At 44.8% G+C, this 18,964-nt stretch overlaps 4 protein-coding genes across 4 annotated transcripts; 1 reads left to right on the top strand and 3 right to left on the bottom strand.

Annotated features, from left to right (window-relative positions):
• Positions 1-3,076: 3,076 nt before the first annotated feature.
• On the bottom strand, positions 3,077-4,378 carry LOC120292608 (glycosyl hydrolase 5 family protein-like). Its single transcript, XM_039310880.1, has 3 exons — positions 4,068-4,378; positions 3,848-3,947; positions 3,077-3,388 (listed from the first exon to the last, which is right to left on the bottom strand). The coding sequence occupies exons 1-3, from the start codon at positions 4,376-4,378 to the stop codon at positions 3,077-3,079; spliced, it is 723 nt and encodes a 240-aa protein (XP_039166814.1).
• A 2,837-nt stretch (positions 4,379-7,215) lies between these two features.
• Positions 7,216-10,495, bottom strand: LOC104441706 (glycosyl hydrolase 5 family protein). The gene is made up of 3 exons (XM_010054896.3): positions 9,519-10,495; positions 8,260-8,854; positions 7,216-7,950 (listed from the first exon to the last, which is right to left on the bottom strand). Exons 1-3 carry the CDS (start codon positions 10,110-10,112, stop codon positions 7,523-7,525), a joined length of 1,617 nt encoding a protein of 538 aa, XP_010053198.2. The 5' UTR covers positions 10,113-10,495; the 3' UTR covers positions 7,216-7,522.
• A 492-nt stretch (positions 10,496-10,987) lies between these two features.
• On the bottom strand, positions 10,988-14,118 carry LOC104441705 (50S ribosomal protein L25). Its single transcript, XM_010054895.3, has 3 exons — positions 13,649-14,118; positions 12,731-12,860; positions 10,988-11,677 (listed from the first exon to the last, which is right to left on the bottom strand). Exons 1-3 carry the CDS (start codon positions 14,093-14,095, stop codon positions 11,460-11,462), a joined length of 795 nt encoding a protein of 264 aa, XP_010053197.2. The 5' UTR covers positions 14,096-14,118; the 3' UTR covers positions 10,988-11,459.
• Positions 14,119-15,955: 1,837 nt separating this feature from the next.
• Positions 15,956-18,107, top strand: LOC104441704 (reticulon-like protein B1). The gene is made up of 5 exons (XM_010054894.3): positions 15,956-16,249; positions 16,995-17,175; positions 17,262-17,403; positions 17,551-17,620; positions 17,698-18,107. The coding sequence occupies exons 1-5, from the start codon at positions 16,045-16,047 to the stop codon at positions 17,868-17,870; spliced, it is 771 nt and encodes a 256-aa protein (XP_010053196.2). The 5' UTR covers positions 15,956-16,044; the 3' UTR covers positions 17,871-18,107.
• The last annotated feature ends 857 nt before the right edge of the window (positions 18,108-18,964 follow it).

Below are 18,964 nucleotides of genomic sequence, written 5' to 3'. Positions count from 1 at the left end.
GAACACGATCCAAAGTGAAGCCTTGCCTTCAGCCACCCAAAATCTAGAAATTCTCCTCAGTGCTCCACGATCGAAAGCCCTCCACGGTCGGAGACATGATGTCGAGCGAAAGCCCCTGCCAAGAAGCAGCCGCTGGAGACGAAAAAGCGAACAAATGCCGTGCTACGCTCGCCAATCAGCCCCAATCACCGGCCCATATCAAACTCTCCTGGTCCCCCTGATAAAGATGGGCGGCGGTTCAACTTCCTCACGTTTTTGCACAAAATCTTGAAGTAGAGACACGTTTAATGTGAGGGGCTCATCTCCTCTCAAGACTTTCCCCCGGATCGAGTTCCACAATCCTAAAAACGAGGAAGCTATCGATAGTTATTGAAGAAATATGTCACTTAGATAAGCATTTCAAGTCCTCGGCTTTCCCACGCATGACCCTTTCCAAAGAAAATCTCAAATTTGAAGTCCAATCATATAAGAAGGCTGACTTACGAAACTACTATCCAGAAAATCAATAATCATCGGCACATAAAGGGCAACTGACCATGCATGAAGACTATTGCCAAATGTTACGACAAGCAGACATTTATCGCTGGACATTCTACCGTTTGTCAAGATTTGGATTATCACCCGTCAATCAATATCAAACGGTAATAATTACTTTCATCTATTAAAAGAGACCGTACGAATTGCTTTCCTAAATTTTCAACACTCGAATAACTTAACCACTTGAGGACCAATCTAAATCATAAAACCTGCACGGCTAACTCGTATTCCTTGGTGTAGGTTCGTCCCTTGATGTAGGCTTCGACGAATTTCTTGAGACCGGACCGTCGGTCGGTGCCAAATGTACTAATTGACTTTATGTCGAAATGAAAAACTTTATCTTTTGAACCTCGAGCAGACTTAGGCACATAAAAATCAAAGCTCGAATTTTAAAACCGAAAAAGCCGTTGCAAAAGCGCCTACAAAGTGTCAGTCCGGATTACTGGGTGGACCAGGCCGAGGCCTCAATGAATAAAAAAAAACTAGGGGCTACGTATGGGCTCGGCGGCTACGTATGGGAGAAAAGGGAGACACTTTCCTCCTCTTATTATTACTTCTCTTGACCCGAAGGACATAAATTCAGCTGATCGCGAAGCAAAATTGAATAATTAGGCAACCCAATTTGATGTTATCATTACCTTACACTGAATTTCGACCTTTACACAATTGATTCGTTCCATGTAAAATCTACCCATCTTTCCACGAATGGTCTCATGCTATGATAATACCGGCATCTTGAAAATAAATGGCTTTGTGTTTGCCACGTCAGTAGCTCCCTAAAGAATAGGTCAAAAATCCTGATTTAGGGAATCTTCGGTGCAGTGCAATGAGCGAAATAAAAGCTCCGGGTCATTCAATTTAAAGATTCACCAAACTTCAGTTGATAGTTTGACTCGATTTGGTCTTATTTATTGATAGGAAGTATTTTGATCTCGATGCGCAAGGACAATTAGGCAATAACCACACAAAGACAGACAACTCGGTAGCTGGATGAATCGTCATCTTAAAGAGTGAGCATAGCAAAGATGTTCATCATTTCCTCACCGAGGCATTCATAGGGGTCTTGCCAGTACGGCCTATTAACCCCCTCAAATCTTCTTCAATGCACTCTCTCTCCTTTCTCTCTCTCTCTCTCTCTCTCATGCACACCCTAACGCTACAATAATAACTCAATGCTACACCTCTCGAAAGGTACAGTTGTCACATTTGCTTGTGTTTGTACATGAGTGTACTAGTGGGAAAATGGCAGAATTAGATGGGGCATGGAAACCCAGTAAAAAATGAGCTAGATATAGAATCTACTTTTGAGGGTAGCCCATTTAAATTTTGCAGCCCTTTCAGTAAATACGCATGTATATATTTTCCTTTTCATATGACTCTGAGTATCTGAAAATTCTAATAAGATCGAGGCAAAATTTTCCCATTCCACATGTATTTGGTGTCTATGTCTATGCTTTTAGGGGGTATGGTGATTCGCTTTCGAATTGTTACCAGAAAAATGAACTATCACTTGAGCAATTCCCTAAATTTTCATATGAAAGTGTGCCATACGATGCTTAAAGATGGAGCTTTACAACGGGAGTACTATGGACTCCCAAGGGCTGACAATGACATCACCGCTATATTACAATAATCATACAAAAAGCGTTTCGTGATTGTTTACTCTTCCCACCTTTCCCCACGGCTATGCATATTTCCCATTCAAAAAAGCAAAGTCGAAGGCCCTACACGACCAAGAAAGAATGGTGGGCCGCTTGAGAAAATAAAAGTGAATTAATCAATCTATACATATGCTTTGGCCAAAGGAAAACATGCATTTTGCTCCTAATAGAGAATTCTGTGAATCTAAAATAGACGTGTACACAGTAAATTCGCTAGAGATCGTCCCATTGGCTAAAAGTCATTATCGAATTGCGTTTTCGAGACCTTCTCCTTTTTCAATTTGTCAAGCTATAGTATCCTTGAAGGATTATATATGTCCGGGCAAATGAGAGTTTAAATGAATGTTAAGACATCTTGCTATATATTATATGCTAGCACAAAGCCTTTTCGGGCCTTGTACTTCTTTGTCATTGAGAGAGCGATGCTTTTTAGAGGTACATGAAATTAACAATTAATGTCCACGTATATGCAATTATACTCATATGTAATTGTCCCAATGTTATAACTGAGTAATGCAAACATATACACAATTATAGGGATGCATCAAGGCGAAAAAGATCATGATGATAGCGATTGCAAAGAAGTCGGCTTTTATTCAGCCACTAGCACGCTCTTTTGAGGACACAAAGCGGGCGACATTCTTCATCTCTTTCCAGACTTTCACAATCTTTTTTCTCGTTGTTCATACCAATGAGCAAGGCTGCTTGCGAGGTGATTCTTTTCTTTTCGAGGAATTCTTGCGAGGGTTTTTCTCAAAGCACACTAACTGGGGCACGATTAATATTTTTTACTCGAAGATGTCACTAGCTTTTATGTTTTATTTCTCCTTGGAAATGCTACGCATGTATCGATCAAAGCCAATCCTCTGTTTTAGCGATCACGTATTCGTGGGCACGAACTTGAACCACTGGCCCTGTGGATTCTCCATGCACCCAGAATCATCATCAACGCAGATGCACTTCCTGGTCAAGACCAAGGAAGATTCATTCGACTTCTTCTCCCAGCAGAGGCGGTTCCCATGTTCATCCGTGGCTGCTACGTGAAGCTTCGAGTTGGAGATTGATCTCCAAGCGCTTCGCTGGCTCGAGCAGTCGTTGGAAAGCGCCGGCGGGAGCCCATCGCCGAGGGCTTGAGGCAGAGAGGAGTGCCCATCAACCTGATCGGGCCGCCGTCTCGGCAGTGGCTCCACCTGCTCCAACGCTGGCGCTCAGCCGTGCCAATCTCGTGGTTGTTATTTGCTCGGATGCAGAGGCCGCTTTGCGGGTGGTACATGATGTGAGGACATGGGTGAATTGGAGCTCGGATCTGCCCAAAGAGAGTTTTGATTAATTAATTAGGTACATGACTGATACTTGTCGCTAGATTCATGACCAAGTCATTAGAAAAAGTTTGGCACTTTCTATGGATTTTAGCACCTAAAAGATACCCAATATATTTTTTTTTTTCAGAGAAAAAACTGAAAGAGTCTCAAGTACGATTAAGAAAATGCTTTACCCATATGGTGTTTCACTCAATGTCCCGACAACCTTAACTATTAATTAACATTTTTTTTATAAATTAACATTTGAGATTTGTTGAGACGTCGAACGAAACACCTGTACAAATAAAAGGTCCACGACCCATTTTAAATATTCAAGCAACAAATCACCCCTTGAATCGTCGTCTGCACTTGTTGAAACCTCTCCCCAAACTTTGGGTTTCGGAGCCCATCCCAATTGAAATCGACCACGCCGAAGGTCTTTTCAGGCCTGACGACTGCAATGCCCACAAGGCCCAGTCCAAGTCTTTCCCCGCGGCGTACCCCATGAAGCAGCTCAGTAAACAGTCATCAGGCCCGGCTTTTCCGGTCTGGTCAAGCCCCAACTCACCTAGGAACAGCGGGCCGCGCCGGGGCCGCTCGAGAGGAACCCAACTTGGTCGTCCATCCTCTGCCCGGCGTCGTGCAGACCCGGTCCACGGGCTGGACCTCCCAGATCTTCCGGTCCCCTCTGAACGAGTACCGGTGGGATTCTGGACCGGTTTGCGGCCCCAGGGAGGCCCACGGGCCTCTTCCGCAGGAAGCCGAGATTGAGGCCCAAGTCAGGCCCGAGAGGATGACCAGCACGTTCGGGTTGGCCCGGTGGACCTTGGTCGCTGCAGTGCGAATGTACTGGTACCAGTCGCGCGCGGCGGAGCTCATTTCGCACGCTCATTCCCACCACCTAAGATCGATAAGCGAGAGTTAAAAAAAGGGACACACTGCAAGAGCCAGAGAATCACACAATTCGCAAACTCTCTTCACGTGCTTCAAAGCCATGTCTCTCTCTTTCTCTCTCTCTCGCTGTGGACTCACTTAGTGGGTACAATAATTGACAAATGAACGGTCGGACAAGGTTGGGCGCTGCACGCCCGAATGTTCCAATCAGTCTAGGCGGTCCCCATTGCACAAGAGACAATATTCGGAGGAAAAAAAGACCTCTTTTGCACAGTTGACTAATGGATTTTTATTTTTCCCAATACGAATATGTCGTTTTGAAATAATGAATCCCTCTATGCAGTGCTATATGCATAATCTCTAAAAATCGACTTTCTTTTTTCATCTTTCATGACACTAGTTCAATAATAATTCATTGCCAATCAAAAATGTCACTATCGATTCTTATCATCAATAATTGATATGCTCCGTTGTTGGACGATGGTTTCATTAGTGACGCGCCTAGCTCTTTCAGCTAAAGTGCTTGGCCACCGCGAGGAGTCCTCTCAGCCACTCTTCAGGTTGAAGTATTTGTCTCCGAAGAAGCTTCTCCCATCGTTGTAAGGACATCACCCGTTGGGCTTGCTCACTTGGTTGTCCAGTACCGCCATCACGCCTTGCTTCCCGAGCTTGTCCACAACAGTGGCGTAGGCCTCCACATGGGTCATGTTCAGCACGAGAGGGTTGCTCCTTGCCACCCTGCCTTTGGCCTCCGCCAGGCTTGATGGCCTAGAGGGTCTCCTCGACGGGCCAATTGCCATGGCCTGGCCGAGTGAACATGTAGGTGGCCCACATGAGGTGCAGAAATATGTCACCTGAGTAAGTGTTTCAAGTCATCGACTTTCCTATGCGCAACTCTCTTGAAAGAAAACCTCAAATTTGAAGTCCGATCATATAAGATGGCTCAACGGTGAAACTGCTATCCAAAAAATTAATAGTCGCCGAAGCATAAAAGGTAATTGGACTATGCATTAAGACCATTGCCCAATGTCATAACACGTTTATCAAGATATGATCATTGCCAGTCAATCAATATCAAACAGCAGTGATTACTTTCATCTATTAATAGAGACAGTGTGAGTTTCTTTTCCAAGTTTTCTATGCTCGAATAATTTAAGTACTTGAGGACCAATTTAGACCATAAAATTTGCACGCTTAACTTGCGTTCCTTGGTGTAGGTAAGCTTCGACGGTTTTCTCAAGATCGGACCACTGGTCGGTGCCAAATGTACTAATTGACATTATGTCGAAATGAGAAACTTTATCTTTTGAACCTCGAGCAGACTTAGGCACATAAAAATCAAAAAAACGAAAAAGCCCTTGCAAAAGCGCCTATAAAGTGTCATCCGGTTTACTTGGTGGACCAGGCCAAGGCCTCAATGAGATCTACCCATCTTTCTATGAATTGGGTTGTAATACTTGTGTTGAAATAATGTTGACATCCTGAAAATAAATGGCTTCATGTGTGCCACGTCAGTAGCTTGCTAAAAAAAATAATCAAATCCCGATTTAGCGAATCTTCGGTGATTTGACGAGTGAAATAAAAGCTTTGAGTCATTCGGTTTAAAAATTCACCAAACTTCAGTGGAAAGTTTGACTCAATGATCTTGATCTTAATAAGCAAGGACAAATAGGCAATGACTACACAGGAAGAGAGACAACTTGGTAGCTGGATGAGTCGTCTACTTAAAGGGTGAGCCTAGCAAAGATGTTCATAATTTCCTTGCTGAGGCATTCACAGGGGTCTCGCAAGGACAACCTATAAGCTATAACCCCTCAAATCTTCTTCAGTGCACTCGTTTTCCTCTCTCTCTCTCTCTCTCACGCACACACTAACGCTACACTAACAACTCAATTCTCCTCCTCTCGGAAGGTACAATTTCACATTTGCTTGTGCTTGTACAGGAGTGTACTAGACTACTAGGGGAGGAATTGCAAAAATAAGCATCTTGAAAGCAGAAAGCGTGAGGAAATTAAGTGAAAAATGAGGTTGGGGGCAACTCATTTAAATCTTGCATTCTGTTCATTAGATACGCACATGTGTATTTTAATTTATGACATCAACAAGATGTTTATGACTCTTTGAGCATCTAAAAATGCTCATTGGATGTAGTAGTTTCCCATGAGTAATTAATGTAGACGTTCCTGGCTATCTCTATGCTCTTGGGATGTCTTCAAAAGAATGTGTAAGCATGGTGATTCAATTTCAAATATCGAGTTAGAAAGATGAACACACTTATCACTTGAGCAATTTCAGTGTGCCATATGATGGTTAAAGATGGAGCTTGAGCTTAGGGTTATCTTAATCCTACAAAAGCAAAGTCAAAGGCCCTACAAGACCAAGAAAGATAGGTGGGCCGCTTGAGAAGCTAAAAGTGGATTGATCAATCTATACATGCTTTGGCCGAAGAAGAACATGCATTTGCTCCTAATAGAGAATGCTATGAATCTCAACTAGATGCGTGCACAGCAAAATCCCCAGAGATCATCCCATTGGCTAAAAGTCAATATCGAGTTACAGCATCAGGACCTTCTACTTCGATAATTTATCGAGCTATAGTCAATAAGAGTTTAGAATGGATGCTAAGACGTCTTGAGATATGGTATACTTGTGTAAAACCTTTTGGGTCTTGTACTTGTCATTGAAAGAGTGGTGTTTTTTAGAGGAACATGAAATTAAAAAAAATTAATACAAACGCATATGCAATTATACACGTATGTAATTGTCCTCATGTTAGAATTGAGTAACGCAAGCATACACGCAATTATAGGGATGTATCGAGGTGAAAAAGATCATGATGATAGCGATTGCAAATAGAAGTAGGCTTTTATTCAGCCACTAGCACACGCTCTTTTGAGGACACAAAGTGGCCGACATTCTTCATCTCTTTCCCGACTTTCTCCATCTTTTTTCCTCGTTGTTCATACCAATGAGCAAGGCTGCTTGCGAGGTGATTCTTTTCTTTTTTCCCAGGAATTCTTTGGCGAGAGTTATTCTCTAGGCACTTGCTAACTAGGGCACAATTTATATTCTACTTGAAGACGTAGCTTCCTATGCTTTATTTCTGTCCTTTGAAATGCTACGTACGCATCATGTATTCGTGGGCACGAACTTGAACCACTGGCCTTGTGGATTCTCCGTGCACCCGGAATCATCATCCACGCAGATGCACTTCCTGGTCAAGATCACGGAAGATTCGTTCGACTTCTTCTCCAAGCAGAGGCGATTTCCACGTTCATCCGTGGCTGCTACGTGAAGCTTTGAATTGGAGATCGATCTCCAAGCGCTTCGCCGGCTCGAGCAATCGTTGGAAAGCACCGGCGGGAGCCCGTCGCCAAGGGCTTTGAGGCAGAGAGGAGTGCCCATCAGCCTGATCGGGCTGCCATCTCGGTAGTGGATCCACCTGCTCCAATGCTGGCACTCAGCCGTGCCGATCTCGTGGTTGTTATTTGCTCGGATGCAGAGGCCGCTTTGCGGGTGGTACATGATGTAGGACATTGGTGAATTGGAGCTCGGATCTGCCCAAAGAGAATTTTGGTTAACTAATTAGGTACATGACTATACTGTCCCTAGATTCATGACCAAGTCCTTATAAAAGGATTTTAGCACTTAAAGATACCTACGAATATCAATCTAAAGAGGAGTCTCAAGTACAATCAAGAAAATGCTTTATCCCATACAGTGCTTTACTCAATGTCTCGACAAACCTTAACCGTTAATTAATTTTTTTATAAATTAATATTGGAGATTTGTTGAGACATCAAACGTAACACCATAAAGATAAAAGGTCCATGACTCATTTTAAATATTCAAGCAAGAAATCACACCTTGAACCATCGTCTGCACCAACTGAAACCTCTCCTTAAACTTTGGGTTCCGGAGCCCATCCCAATTGAAATCGAGCACCCCGAAGGTCTCTTCGGGCCCGACGACCCCTTGCCGGTAATAATAGCTCCCCTGCAGTGCCCACAAGGCCCAGTCCAAGTCCTTCCCTGCTGCGTACCCCATGAAGCAGCTCAGGAACCGGTCATCAGCCTGGCTTTTCCCGGTCTGGTCGAACCCAAACTCACCTAGGAACAGCGGGACCGCACCGGGGCCGCTCGAGAGGAACCCGGCTTGGTCTTCCATCCTCTGGACGGCGTTGGCGCAGACCCGGTCCACGGGCTGGACCTCCCAGATCTTCCGGTCCCCGCTGAACGAGTACCAGTGGGCTTCGTAGACCAGTTTGCGGCCCAAGCTCAGGCCCACGGGCCTCTTCCGCAGGAAGCTGAGATCAGAGGCCCAATTTAGGCCCGAGAGGATGACCAGCACGTTCGGGTTGGCCTGGTGGACCTTGGTCGCTGCAGTGCGAATGTACTGGTACCAGTCATACTCGTTTTGACGCGGGCCGCGGAGCTCATTTCGCACGCTCATTCCCACCACCTGAATTTGAAAAATAAGAGAAAAAAAGAGTCACATAGCAAGAACTAGAGAATTACAGAGTTTCGTAACCTTTCTCCTTACATGCTTCAAAACTGTCCCTCTCTCTCTCTCTCTCTCTCATTCTCTCATTTAGTGGTACCATAATTGACAAGTGAACGGTCGGACAACGTTGGGCGCTGCACGCCCACATGCTCCAATCTTTCTAGGCGGTCCCCATCATGCAAGAGAATATTCGGAGGAAAAACGACAGATAGAATATGTGGAAATAAATATGGTAGGAGTAACTCCATCTTCTTCTGTTTCCTTTGATTTTTTTTTTTCATTTTCCTGACGGCAACACCGGCGCATTGAAAACGAGAAAGAATGATGTAAGTGCGAGGATGTTATTTGCGTAGTCAACTAAATGGTTTTGCAATGCCACCGTGTCGTTTTGAAACAATGAATTCTCGATGCTAGCACGTTCTATAAGGAATATTCATGGTGTACATGATCGATGAAAATCGGCTTTCTTTTTTGTCTCTTTGATGTTGGCTGACGTGATACGAGTTCAATAATTAGTTCCCGACCAAAAATGTCACTATCCAGAGTTTTATTGTTAGTCCAGTTGTTTTGATCGATAATTGATATGCTCCATCGCTGGACGGTGGTTTTGTTAGTGACGCACCTGGCTCTTCCCGTTGAAGTGCTCGGCCACCGCGACGAGCCCTCTCAGCCACTCTTCAGGATCAAAGTATTCGTCTCCGAAGAAGCCGTTCCCGTCGTCATAAGCACAGCACCACTTGGGCTTGCTCACGTGGTTGTCCAGCACCACCATCACGCCTTGCTTCCCGAGCTCATCCACGACGGCGGCATACGCCTCCACATGCGTCATGTTCAGCACGAGAGGGTTGTTCCTCGCCACCCCTCCTTTGGCCTCTGCCAGTCCGAGGGAGTCGAGGGTCTCCTCGACAGGCTGGTCGCCGTGGCCCGGCTGGGTGAACATGTAGGTGGCCCACGTGAGGCGCACGCAGTTGAACCGCAGCCTCCGGATCTCAGCCACGATGACGCCCAGGGGCTTCTTGTCGAGGCCCTCCGCTAGCATCGGCTCCAGGTGGGAGGCCCAGTTGACGCACGGAAGCTTCATGCGCCGCCCCGTGGCCGAGTCGACGATCCATCTTCCGTTGGTTGAGAGAGGGAGCGGAGAAGTGAAGTTTATGGAGAGAACTAGGAGGAGGAAGAGAAAGAGGACGAGAGAGGCTTGTGAAGATGAAAATGGCATTTTAATGTTGACGGAGAGTGGTAGCAACTAGCTTGGACTCGACGTAAGGCCGAGAGAATCAAATCAGAAATGGAATGTCAGGTGTTGCTGCTCAAGTTCAACTGACATAAAAGACCCTTGACCATATATATAGCAGGGGGCTTGCAGCCATAGATTATATGTTACCCTCACGAAAGGTCCCGACAAAATCTTAGTTTAGGCAGACAAATTCCCTTTCCTTGAACATACGAATGTCGCTCCATCGTGGAAATACGTCGTGTGAACATTTGGGATCCTAATAATTCAGGAAGCAAAAGCGCTATGAACTACATCAGTTGTCAAAGCACTCCACAAATAAATGCGGTGTCGGCATGATTCATTTAACCTGTGTAGTTGGGGAATGGCGAAGACCAATTGCTACCAGGGTCGGCATCCTAGGAATGCTAGGTTGCTATTGCCACCGTCACCATCTGATCTCACAAATGATAACAAGAAAAGCCAACCGAGAACGTTTCGGCCCCAATTATTTATGCCCATAGAAATGACGAAAGCGTTCGAGAGATTGCCTTACTGGGTTGCCGACGAGAAGTGGATGAACATGCCCAACAGTTTCCAACTGTAGATTTTGAGAGAACAGTAAGTCAGACGATAAGCCACTCAATTTCTTTCGAGGTCTTCATCAGATCCCTCATCAGTGAGTTGTACCTAACACACAGACTTTCCAAAAGCAGAGGAAGAAAAGTAACATCACTAGCTGTCGTATTGAAATGGAAAACTAACTGAAGATTTCGGCAGAATGCTAAGTCCTACCAGAAGCCACTCAGTTTCTTTTAAAGGTCTCTACTAAATCATTCATCAGCAAATTGTGCTTGACATCCAGATTTTGCAACAGCAGAGAAGAATAATAATATCACTAGCCATCATATGAAATTGGAAAAGCAATGGCCTGCAAGCTCATCATGTCGAACATCTTTTGTGCAAAAATGTCACAAAGTCGTCAAAACAGAATAAAACTAAAGAGCAGCTAATCTGAGATAGCTGCAACACTGAGGATAACATGAATCGTATCCACCCCAAGGCAGACAAAATGTGACAGTCTTATTTCTCCAATTCAACTGATCATCCCAACCAATTCAGCCAAGACAATCCCAAATTTTACAATGTTACCAATAACATCAGTGAACGGCATGCCCCAATCTACTCCTAGATACCTTGCACTCTTCCATCTCCATAAAAAATTTCGTACTACCAAAAAGATCATGTTGCTGGGGCAAAAATCCATCCATGCATGCTGAACAGTGCATTGCCGAAACTGAGGGGACCATGCTCTACCATGCGTAACTGATAAGAATCTGAAATAAGAGGAGCTTATTTTTTCCTCTGGTCAGAGACTCTGGCTCCCATGATTTTACAAACAGGCTCATCTTTCGACTGAAGAAGCTTCAAAGCAGGGTGAACCTTGAGATCTCCCATCACCAACTTCTGGCCAACATCCAACTCACTCAAGTCCACATCAATATATGGAGGGATAATATCCACAGGGCACAGGTATTTAACTTTCCTCTTAATGGTATTTAAGGAAGCACCTGAAGAAATCATTAGGAAATTAACACTTCAAATTTTGACCAAAAAAAAAAGGGAAAACACTTCAACTAGACTAACCAGAGCCAGGGCCGTGAATAATGGAAATAAAAATGAACCACCACAACGAACCTATCCAACTCAAACTTTTGGATGTCGATTTCAAATGACGATTCACCAAAATAAGTGAGCTAACTGTTACCAGTGCAGAGAAACACTAGAAACTATTGAAAGAGTTCCAATTACAGTTCATCTTCCTAGACAATAGAGAAATTCTAAACCACAAAAAATCTCCACTTTGTGGCAGGTCTCTCCATCACCTGTAACTTCATGATAGTGGTGAGCCTTCATCGGACTAGCAGAGAGCTTCCATACAACTTGTGTACACGCGAACACATCCAAGAAGTATGCAGCACAGCTTTGCTTATTCAGTTATAGCACTCAGGTAAGCAAAATTTATCAATTTCTATTCACTCCCATCCTTGACAAGGAAGTACGTGTATTCCATTGCAGTTATGCTTTCAAGGACACCAACCTTAGAAACCAAAGATGGATTTGAAGAAAAAAATTAGCTAGCACCTCTGTCCAAATAATAGGGGAATCAAGTAATATGGACTTTAAGATCCATAACTACTTCCTTGGAAGAAACTAAGTCCGTGCGAGACAGAAGTTCCTCTTCCAGACAATGACCAAGGTGTCCTTCCTAGGACCCTTTTTTGATTATATAAACAGAACACTGCAAAAGCTCCGAATAAGTTATTGATTCTAATGACTGCAATGGTTATCAAGTTGAAGTGTGGTGAATGACTGCAAATAGTTATCAAGTTGAAGTACATGCACCACAACAGTTCAAGAATCATATTCTATTTTGATAAATTAAGTATAAACATGGTTCATGCTATGAATATGGGACAACTCTACTATAAAGAATCGAGTGAGACGAGAAGAGTTCAAATGCAGCGAAGATACATGTACAATCAGCCGAGAAATTATCACAATTCACATATTGGCATTGCTCATTCAGCTTGAGTTGTGAATCAAAATTCATCACATTATACCTTTTCTTAGCCCGGGACAGACATCATCTCCTCTGTATACGAGAGGTACTTCAACCTTCAAAAGAGCATGCGAGGGGGCTCTGATGAATGTAACATTTAGAGGTGCATCCGTACCTGAGTGCAGATGAAGCTGACACAATGAGGAAAAAGAAGGAATTTAGAGGTTTGGTCAAATAAGCTCCTAGTTATCGATTTTCTAACATCATAAACAATTGCCAATGTAATGCAATCCACCAGTAAAACTGGCGATAACACACCAAAAGAGAGAAAATGAACCCGTTGGCCTCTTAAAAAAATTAGTTAGTATATTGAAAATCATATGGATACCGCAAATGTTGACATTGAATAGGCCACTTCTGTTACCATAACTCACTAAATAACTTAGTATTTAGTCAGAGAATTGCAATTTGAGCTCCAACTGCAGAATTCAAACCCCACAAAATAGCAGAAAAACCTTGATTGTCATGAAAACATGAAATGGGTCGTCAATATAAAGGTGATTGCTGATTCCGCATTCAGTCAAGAGGACTCTAATTAGTTGAGGTCATTCTGAACAGGATAGAACATCAGAGAATCATCACCTTCTTTTTCCCTTTTCCTACCACCATCAATGTCAAACTAAGCTTATAATTATAGATGCCCAAAAATTTCTCAATAAGCATCAAGACTTCCACTTGCGATCATCCTAAGAAGAACAAACAACTACATTCTTCGCTAACCTTGCTAATTCTTAATCTGAAATCAAGAAACTGAATCCCACTTAAATCTCCACACTCTCCAGACCGCATTTCCCCACTAACAGCGGAGCCAAAAGAAACAAAGAGAACGAATTTCAACCGAATTTCAATTAAATTCCTCGCGCATTTAACACAAACACACTTCCTCGGCAACCAAGAAGCCAAATAAGAAAGGCCCCACCTTCCTCGGCAAGACCCGGACCTTCTCGACGACGTCGTCGGACTCGAACTCGGGCCGGACCTCCAGGTCGAAGAGGCGGGAGAGGAAGAAGGAGTAGCCGAGGTGGTTGACGAGCTTCCTGATCTGGCCGGCCCGGACGGAGACGAGCCGCTTGTTGCCCCCGTGCTGGCCGTCCTCCTGCTCGAACACGATGCCCGGGACGCGCCCGTGCTTCCGCTCCTTCGCGGAGGCGCTCGTGCCCGAGGCGGCGCGCGGGATCGCGAGGATGGTCTCGTCGTACTTGGGGTCGGGCCTGGGGAGGTCCTCGAGGTACGCGAAGGGGGAGGAGGAGGGGGATCGTCGGGGAGGGGCGGGGGCGGCGACGGCGGCCGACGCCGCCGCCGCCGTGTAGTGGCGGCGGAGGTGGTGGTGGAGGGACCTGGCGAGGGCGGAGCGACAGAGAATCATGCTTGGCCTCTGAGAAATGGAGAAAGACGATGATGGCTCGGAGCGTTTCGGGAGGGTTTTGGGGAGGGTTTGGGTTCATTGTGGGCCGTTCGATTGGATGATAATTTGGGCCGGGCCTACTTGAGTGATGGGCTTTTATGGTGAGGCAGTATAGCATCTCTCTCGGCAGGCCTTTTGGGCCACCCAAAAGATAAAAGCGGTCGGCCCAGGCCCATAACAGGGCTGGGCCATTACGGGAGTAGGCCGGGCCTACTTGAATAATGGGCTTTTTGGTGAGGGAGTATAGCATCGCTCTCGGCAGGCCTTTTGGGCCACCGAAAAGATAAAAGCGATCGGGCCAGGCCCAGACTAGGGCCTGTAATTACGGGCCCTGGGCCGGCCCGTTTTGTCGGGCTTTGAATTCTAAGCTCGAAGCAAGCGATGCCGAAAAGAGACCCATCACTTGAGACTCCATTACCTTATCAATGGCATTGAATTCAATAGGGCCAGTTTGAAATCAAGGAAAATCTTTCGACAGGAAAAAAAAAAAAATTCAAGGAAATTCCAATGATCACTTTCATTTTCGGTCATGTCTTCAAAATTTACCATTGTTTCTCTCCAAAAATTATGATATACATGCATATGATCCTACACATAAGTCAGAAATGTTATTATTTTCTTTAATAATGATTTAAATGAAGGATCCGAAATTGTCATATCAATTTTAAAGAAGGCTTAAAATAATTATTGCTATCTTAAATAAGGATCTATTCCCGACGGTCGGCAAAATATTATCAATAATAGTTTCATCGTTTTTTGGGTTGGAAAAGGTTGTGTGCGGGAGGTGCACAATGGACAAACACAGACAGGGCGAGTTTCAAAGGTGGGGACGGTCCCGATCCCACCGTCGTCGGCGGCAGAATCTTTGGGCCCTCTAAAGGAAAAAAAGAGCGAGGGAGATTAGATTAAAAGATACTGAATATTTCCTCGCGTGAAGCCACGCCCTCGGGAGATTCTTGTCCATACACGCAAGGCACAGGGCCGTCCCATTTATTTAATGCATCCTTTTATAAAAAAAAAGAATTCACAAATAATAATTTAATTTTTTCCTATATATATATATATATATATACATTTCCTTAGTTGCTAAGGCTGTGATTTAGCTTAACGCGCCCAATTTGTGCGATCCTTCTGGAAACTGACCAAAACAATAAAATAAATGAAAAATAATATACCATATCGGCCACTAAATGCATTTTTTTTATAAAAATCAGAAATAATAAGTACCTTTTCCCCTATATATATTCCGTAGTAGCTAAGGCTTTGATTTACTTAACGCTCACAATTTATGCGATCCACCCCGAAGCTCACCAAAATAATAAAATAAGCGAAAAATATTAAATTATCATATCGGCCACTTTTTGAAAAATTCAGAAATAATAAGTACTGTTTTCCCTTGGTATGTGATCCACCCAGAAAGTTACCAAAACAATAAAAAATAAATGGAAAACACCAAAGTATCATATCCGGCCACTGAAGCGTGGGCCCCCACCCATCGCGAACCCGATCCACGTGTCGCGAATCCGGGGAGGGGTGTGTGATCCCGTCAGCCGTACACGCTCGTGTACCCGGCGCGCGCATGTGATCTCCGCCCTCCGATTTCAAAACCCACCCCACCACCTCGCCCCACCCGCCCCCGCATCTGCCACCTGCCCCCAGGGCCCCACCTTCGCCTTCCGGCCCCAGAGCAGCCTACGGACGGCCCAGATCCGTCCTCGCGATCCGACGGTCGATACCGCGTCTCTTATTGTACGGGCACCTGTAGTACATCATACGGAAGAGGATCGCTTATATACGGGGGCAGCAACGTTATTCCGGCTTTGCATCTTCTGCGCTGTTCTAGAGAGAGAGAGAGAGAGAGAGAGAGGGTTTCGGCGAGAAGGGAAAAAGCTTCCGAACGTCTGATTCCGATGGCCGATCACGAGGAGGCGAAGGGCGGCGAGTCTTTGCTCGAGAAGATTTCTGGCAATTTCGGCGGCGGCGGCGGCGGCGGTTCCTCGTCGTCCGATTCCGACGACGACAGGGTCGCGGAGGCGGCGGAGGCGGCCAAGGCCAAGGTCTACCGCCTCTTCGGCCGGGAGCGGCCCGTCCACCAGGTCCTCGGCGGCGGCAAGCGTACGTCGGAAGCGATTTTCGTTTCGTTTTTTTTCGTTGCCTCCGGCTTCGATTATCCTCTTTTCTTGCGCATTCGAAATGCGAATCTTAGCTCCGACCGCGACGGCGGTATCTGCTCTATGCCTATCTGCTCCGTGGCTCCTTTTGGTTGCTCATCTTTTCCCGTTAAATATGGAGATTTCGAGTTCTCAGCCGGCTCGGCGTAAGCGTGCGGATTTTTGTCGCTTTTTGCGGTCGATTTACTGCTTCCGATTATTTTAATTTCGCGTGCTGTCATGCTTGCCTTTCCGGTGTGTATTCATCGGATTTAATTGAAAGCGTTTGGTATAATTAAATAATTTCCTGTTATTCTTATGATTCTGATTGTCCTATATTTCTAGTTCTTTTCTACCTAATCGCGGAGGGAGGTTTGGAACTAGATCTGCTTGATTTCTGATAGCTAGTATGCTGGAGAGAGCGTTGGATCTTCGGGCTTTCCCATGGTTGAAACAGAGTGCCTGTAGGCAGATGCGTTATTCGTCTTAGTAGGTTTCCGAGCTACAGTATTTTTTTGTTTGCCGATGCTAAATTTGGTTTCTAAATGAAAAATTTAATCACTTGATACTGGTTGTACTTACTAGCAAATGAGATTTCATAATTGCGACGATGGGAAGTGTTTCAATTAATAGTAGAGAAAGAAAATTTTGGACCTGTACGTTTGAAATGCATACTGAACATAGTTCATTCAATTTGTCCGGCAAAACAGCGGCTGATGTGTTCCTATGGAGGAACAAGAAGGTATCAGCTGGCGCGCTTGGTGTTGTGACTGTGATATGGGCTCTGTTTGAGTTGGCGGAGTACCACCTGCTAACTTTGGCTGCCCACTGCTTGATTCTCACCCTGGCGGTCTTGTTCTTGTGGTCTAATGCGCACGCGTTTATCCACAAGTAAGTTTTTGAAGACTAAAAGTTGTGAACTTTTGTGATGGGACTGAATTGGATACGTGTAATAGTTTTTTGTTGCTCTTGTTTAGGAGCCCGCCACGAATTCCTGAAGTGTCTATTCCAGAGGAGCCAGTCTTACAATTTGCATCTGCACTGAGACTTGAGATAAATCAGGCGTTCGCAGTATTGAGGGATATTGCATCTGGGAAAGATCTTAAGAAGTTCTTATTAGTAAGTTCTTTTCTCGTTTTGGTGATGATGTGAATGGAAATGATTTTTGATACCCGTGGTTCTTATTTAATCTGAAGCAATATATTCTGGTGTTTGTCCTTTTGATTCTGGATTTTACTGATGGTCATGAATTTGATAATGAATTAGGTGATTGCTGGCTTGTGGCTCTTGTCAATCGCGGGCAACTGGTGCAACTTCTTGACCTTGTTCTACATAGGTAAGTGACTCGACTTGTGCAATCCACCTGTTATGAATAACTGGTGCTCATGGTAAACGTTTCTGTTGTGTAAACAGTCTTTGTATTGCTGCATACGGTGCCTGTGCTATACGAGAAGTTTGAGGACAAGATCGATCCATTTGCAGAGAGGGCAATGGGTGAACTCAGGAAGCAGTATGCTGTCTTCGATGCCAAAGTCTTGAGTAAGATCCCGAGGGGGCCATTTAAGGATAAGAAGAAGGCAGCCTGAATCTGTCTGACCCATGTTTTTTAATGAAAGAATTTGGTAGCTTTGGTGTTTTTGTCCATGATCTGTGAAATTTATATTTATCGTCTAGAAGCCAGTCTTTGGGTTCACTTGAATTGGCACAATTTACACCAGGGTGTGGAGCTGCTTATGGGTTTTACAAACTTTAGGGTCATATGGTCAATGCATTGTACATCGGTTGAATTTACTTTCTGGAGATATAGTTGTTAGTTTGGCTTAGTTTGGCTTAGCGCTTGTTATCGAGTCGGTAACGTAATCAAATGCGATTTAATAAAACATGCGACTTCCGGGAGGCAGAAGAGGTCTGGTTCCGGTGGAGGTCAGGTCATGGTAACGATGTTGGTGGAGAACTTCGCTGTGATTTTGGGTAAGTTTCTCTGCTGGATTTGTTTTTGATTTGCTGCTACAGATGGTGGATGAAGTTGGAAGGTTATGATTTGAGGTCCCTGTCTGGGTCGGTTCTCGGTATTTAATTGGGAGGACGAGTTCTCATCCTGAATGGAAAAGTTGACGGAGACGTTGTTGGATGACAGCTTCAGGTGTCGTGCCATTCGTCCGTGGAATGGGCTTTGGTTGAGCGGTCGACTTTAACCGACTTGTAAAGAAGTTGCTTGAAGAGCGACGTGCGCATGCTCTATTGACAAAGCTTGAGTGGAACAAGAACTTAAAGAAAACGAATCGATTATGCTGCGGCTGGCGGCCGTTTCCAAAGGCCTGGCAACGACGAAATTTGCTTGGTCGTCCTCGCAGGCTGTTTCTTTGACTTGATAAGGCAGGAAAACAGCCAGCTTGGTACTCGCTGTGCAAAGTAAGGGCCTGCCCATCCGATTAGAATAAGCCTATTCACTGTTTCAGTGGCCGATCAAAGGACAGATCGATGATGCCGTTTTGCCTACCGACACCTGCCCTCAATTCTTGCCACTCATTTTAGTCCCGCCAGGACTTCAGGTGCTTTCTCGCGGGCATCTGGTACTTTCGGAGGCAGTACGCCATTGACTAGGACGGTTCGTATCTGCATATGAACGTAATCAGATGTTTCGTGGACCAGCGGCATGTTATATTCAAAGTTCCAGGAT

This window comes from Eucalyptus grandis, chromosome 4 (assembly GCF_016545825.1).
Source record: "Eucalyptus grandis isolate ANBG69807.140 chromosome 4, ASM1654582v1, whole genome shotgun sequence".
Lineage (NCBI taxonomy): Eukaryota > Viridiplantae > Streptophyta > Magnoliopsida > Myrtales > Myrtaceae > Eucalyptus > Eucalyptus grandis.
Note: the sequence above shows the minus strand (reverse complement) of the source record. Positions and strands in the feature narration are given on the sequence as shown.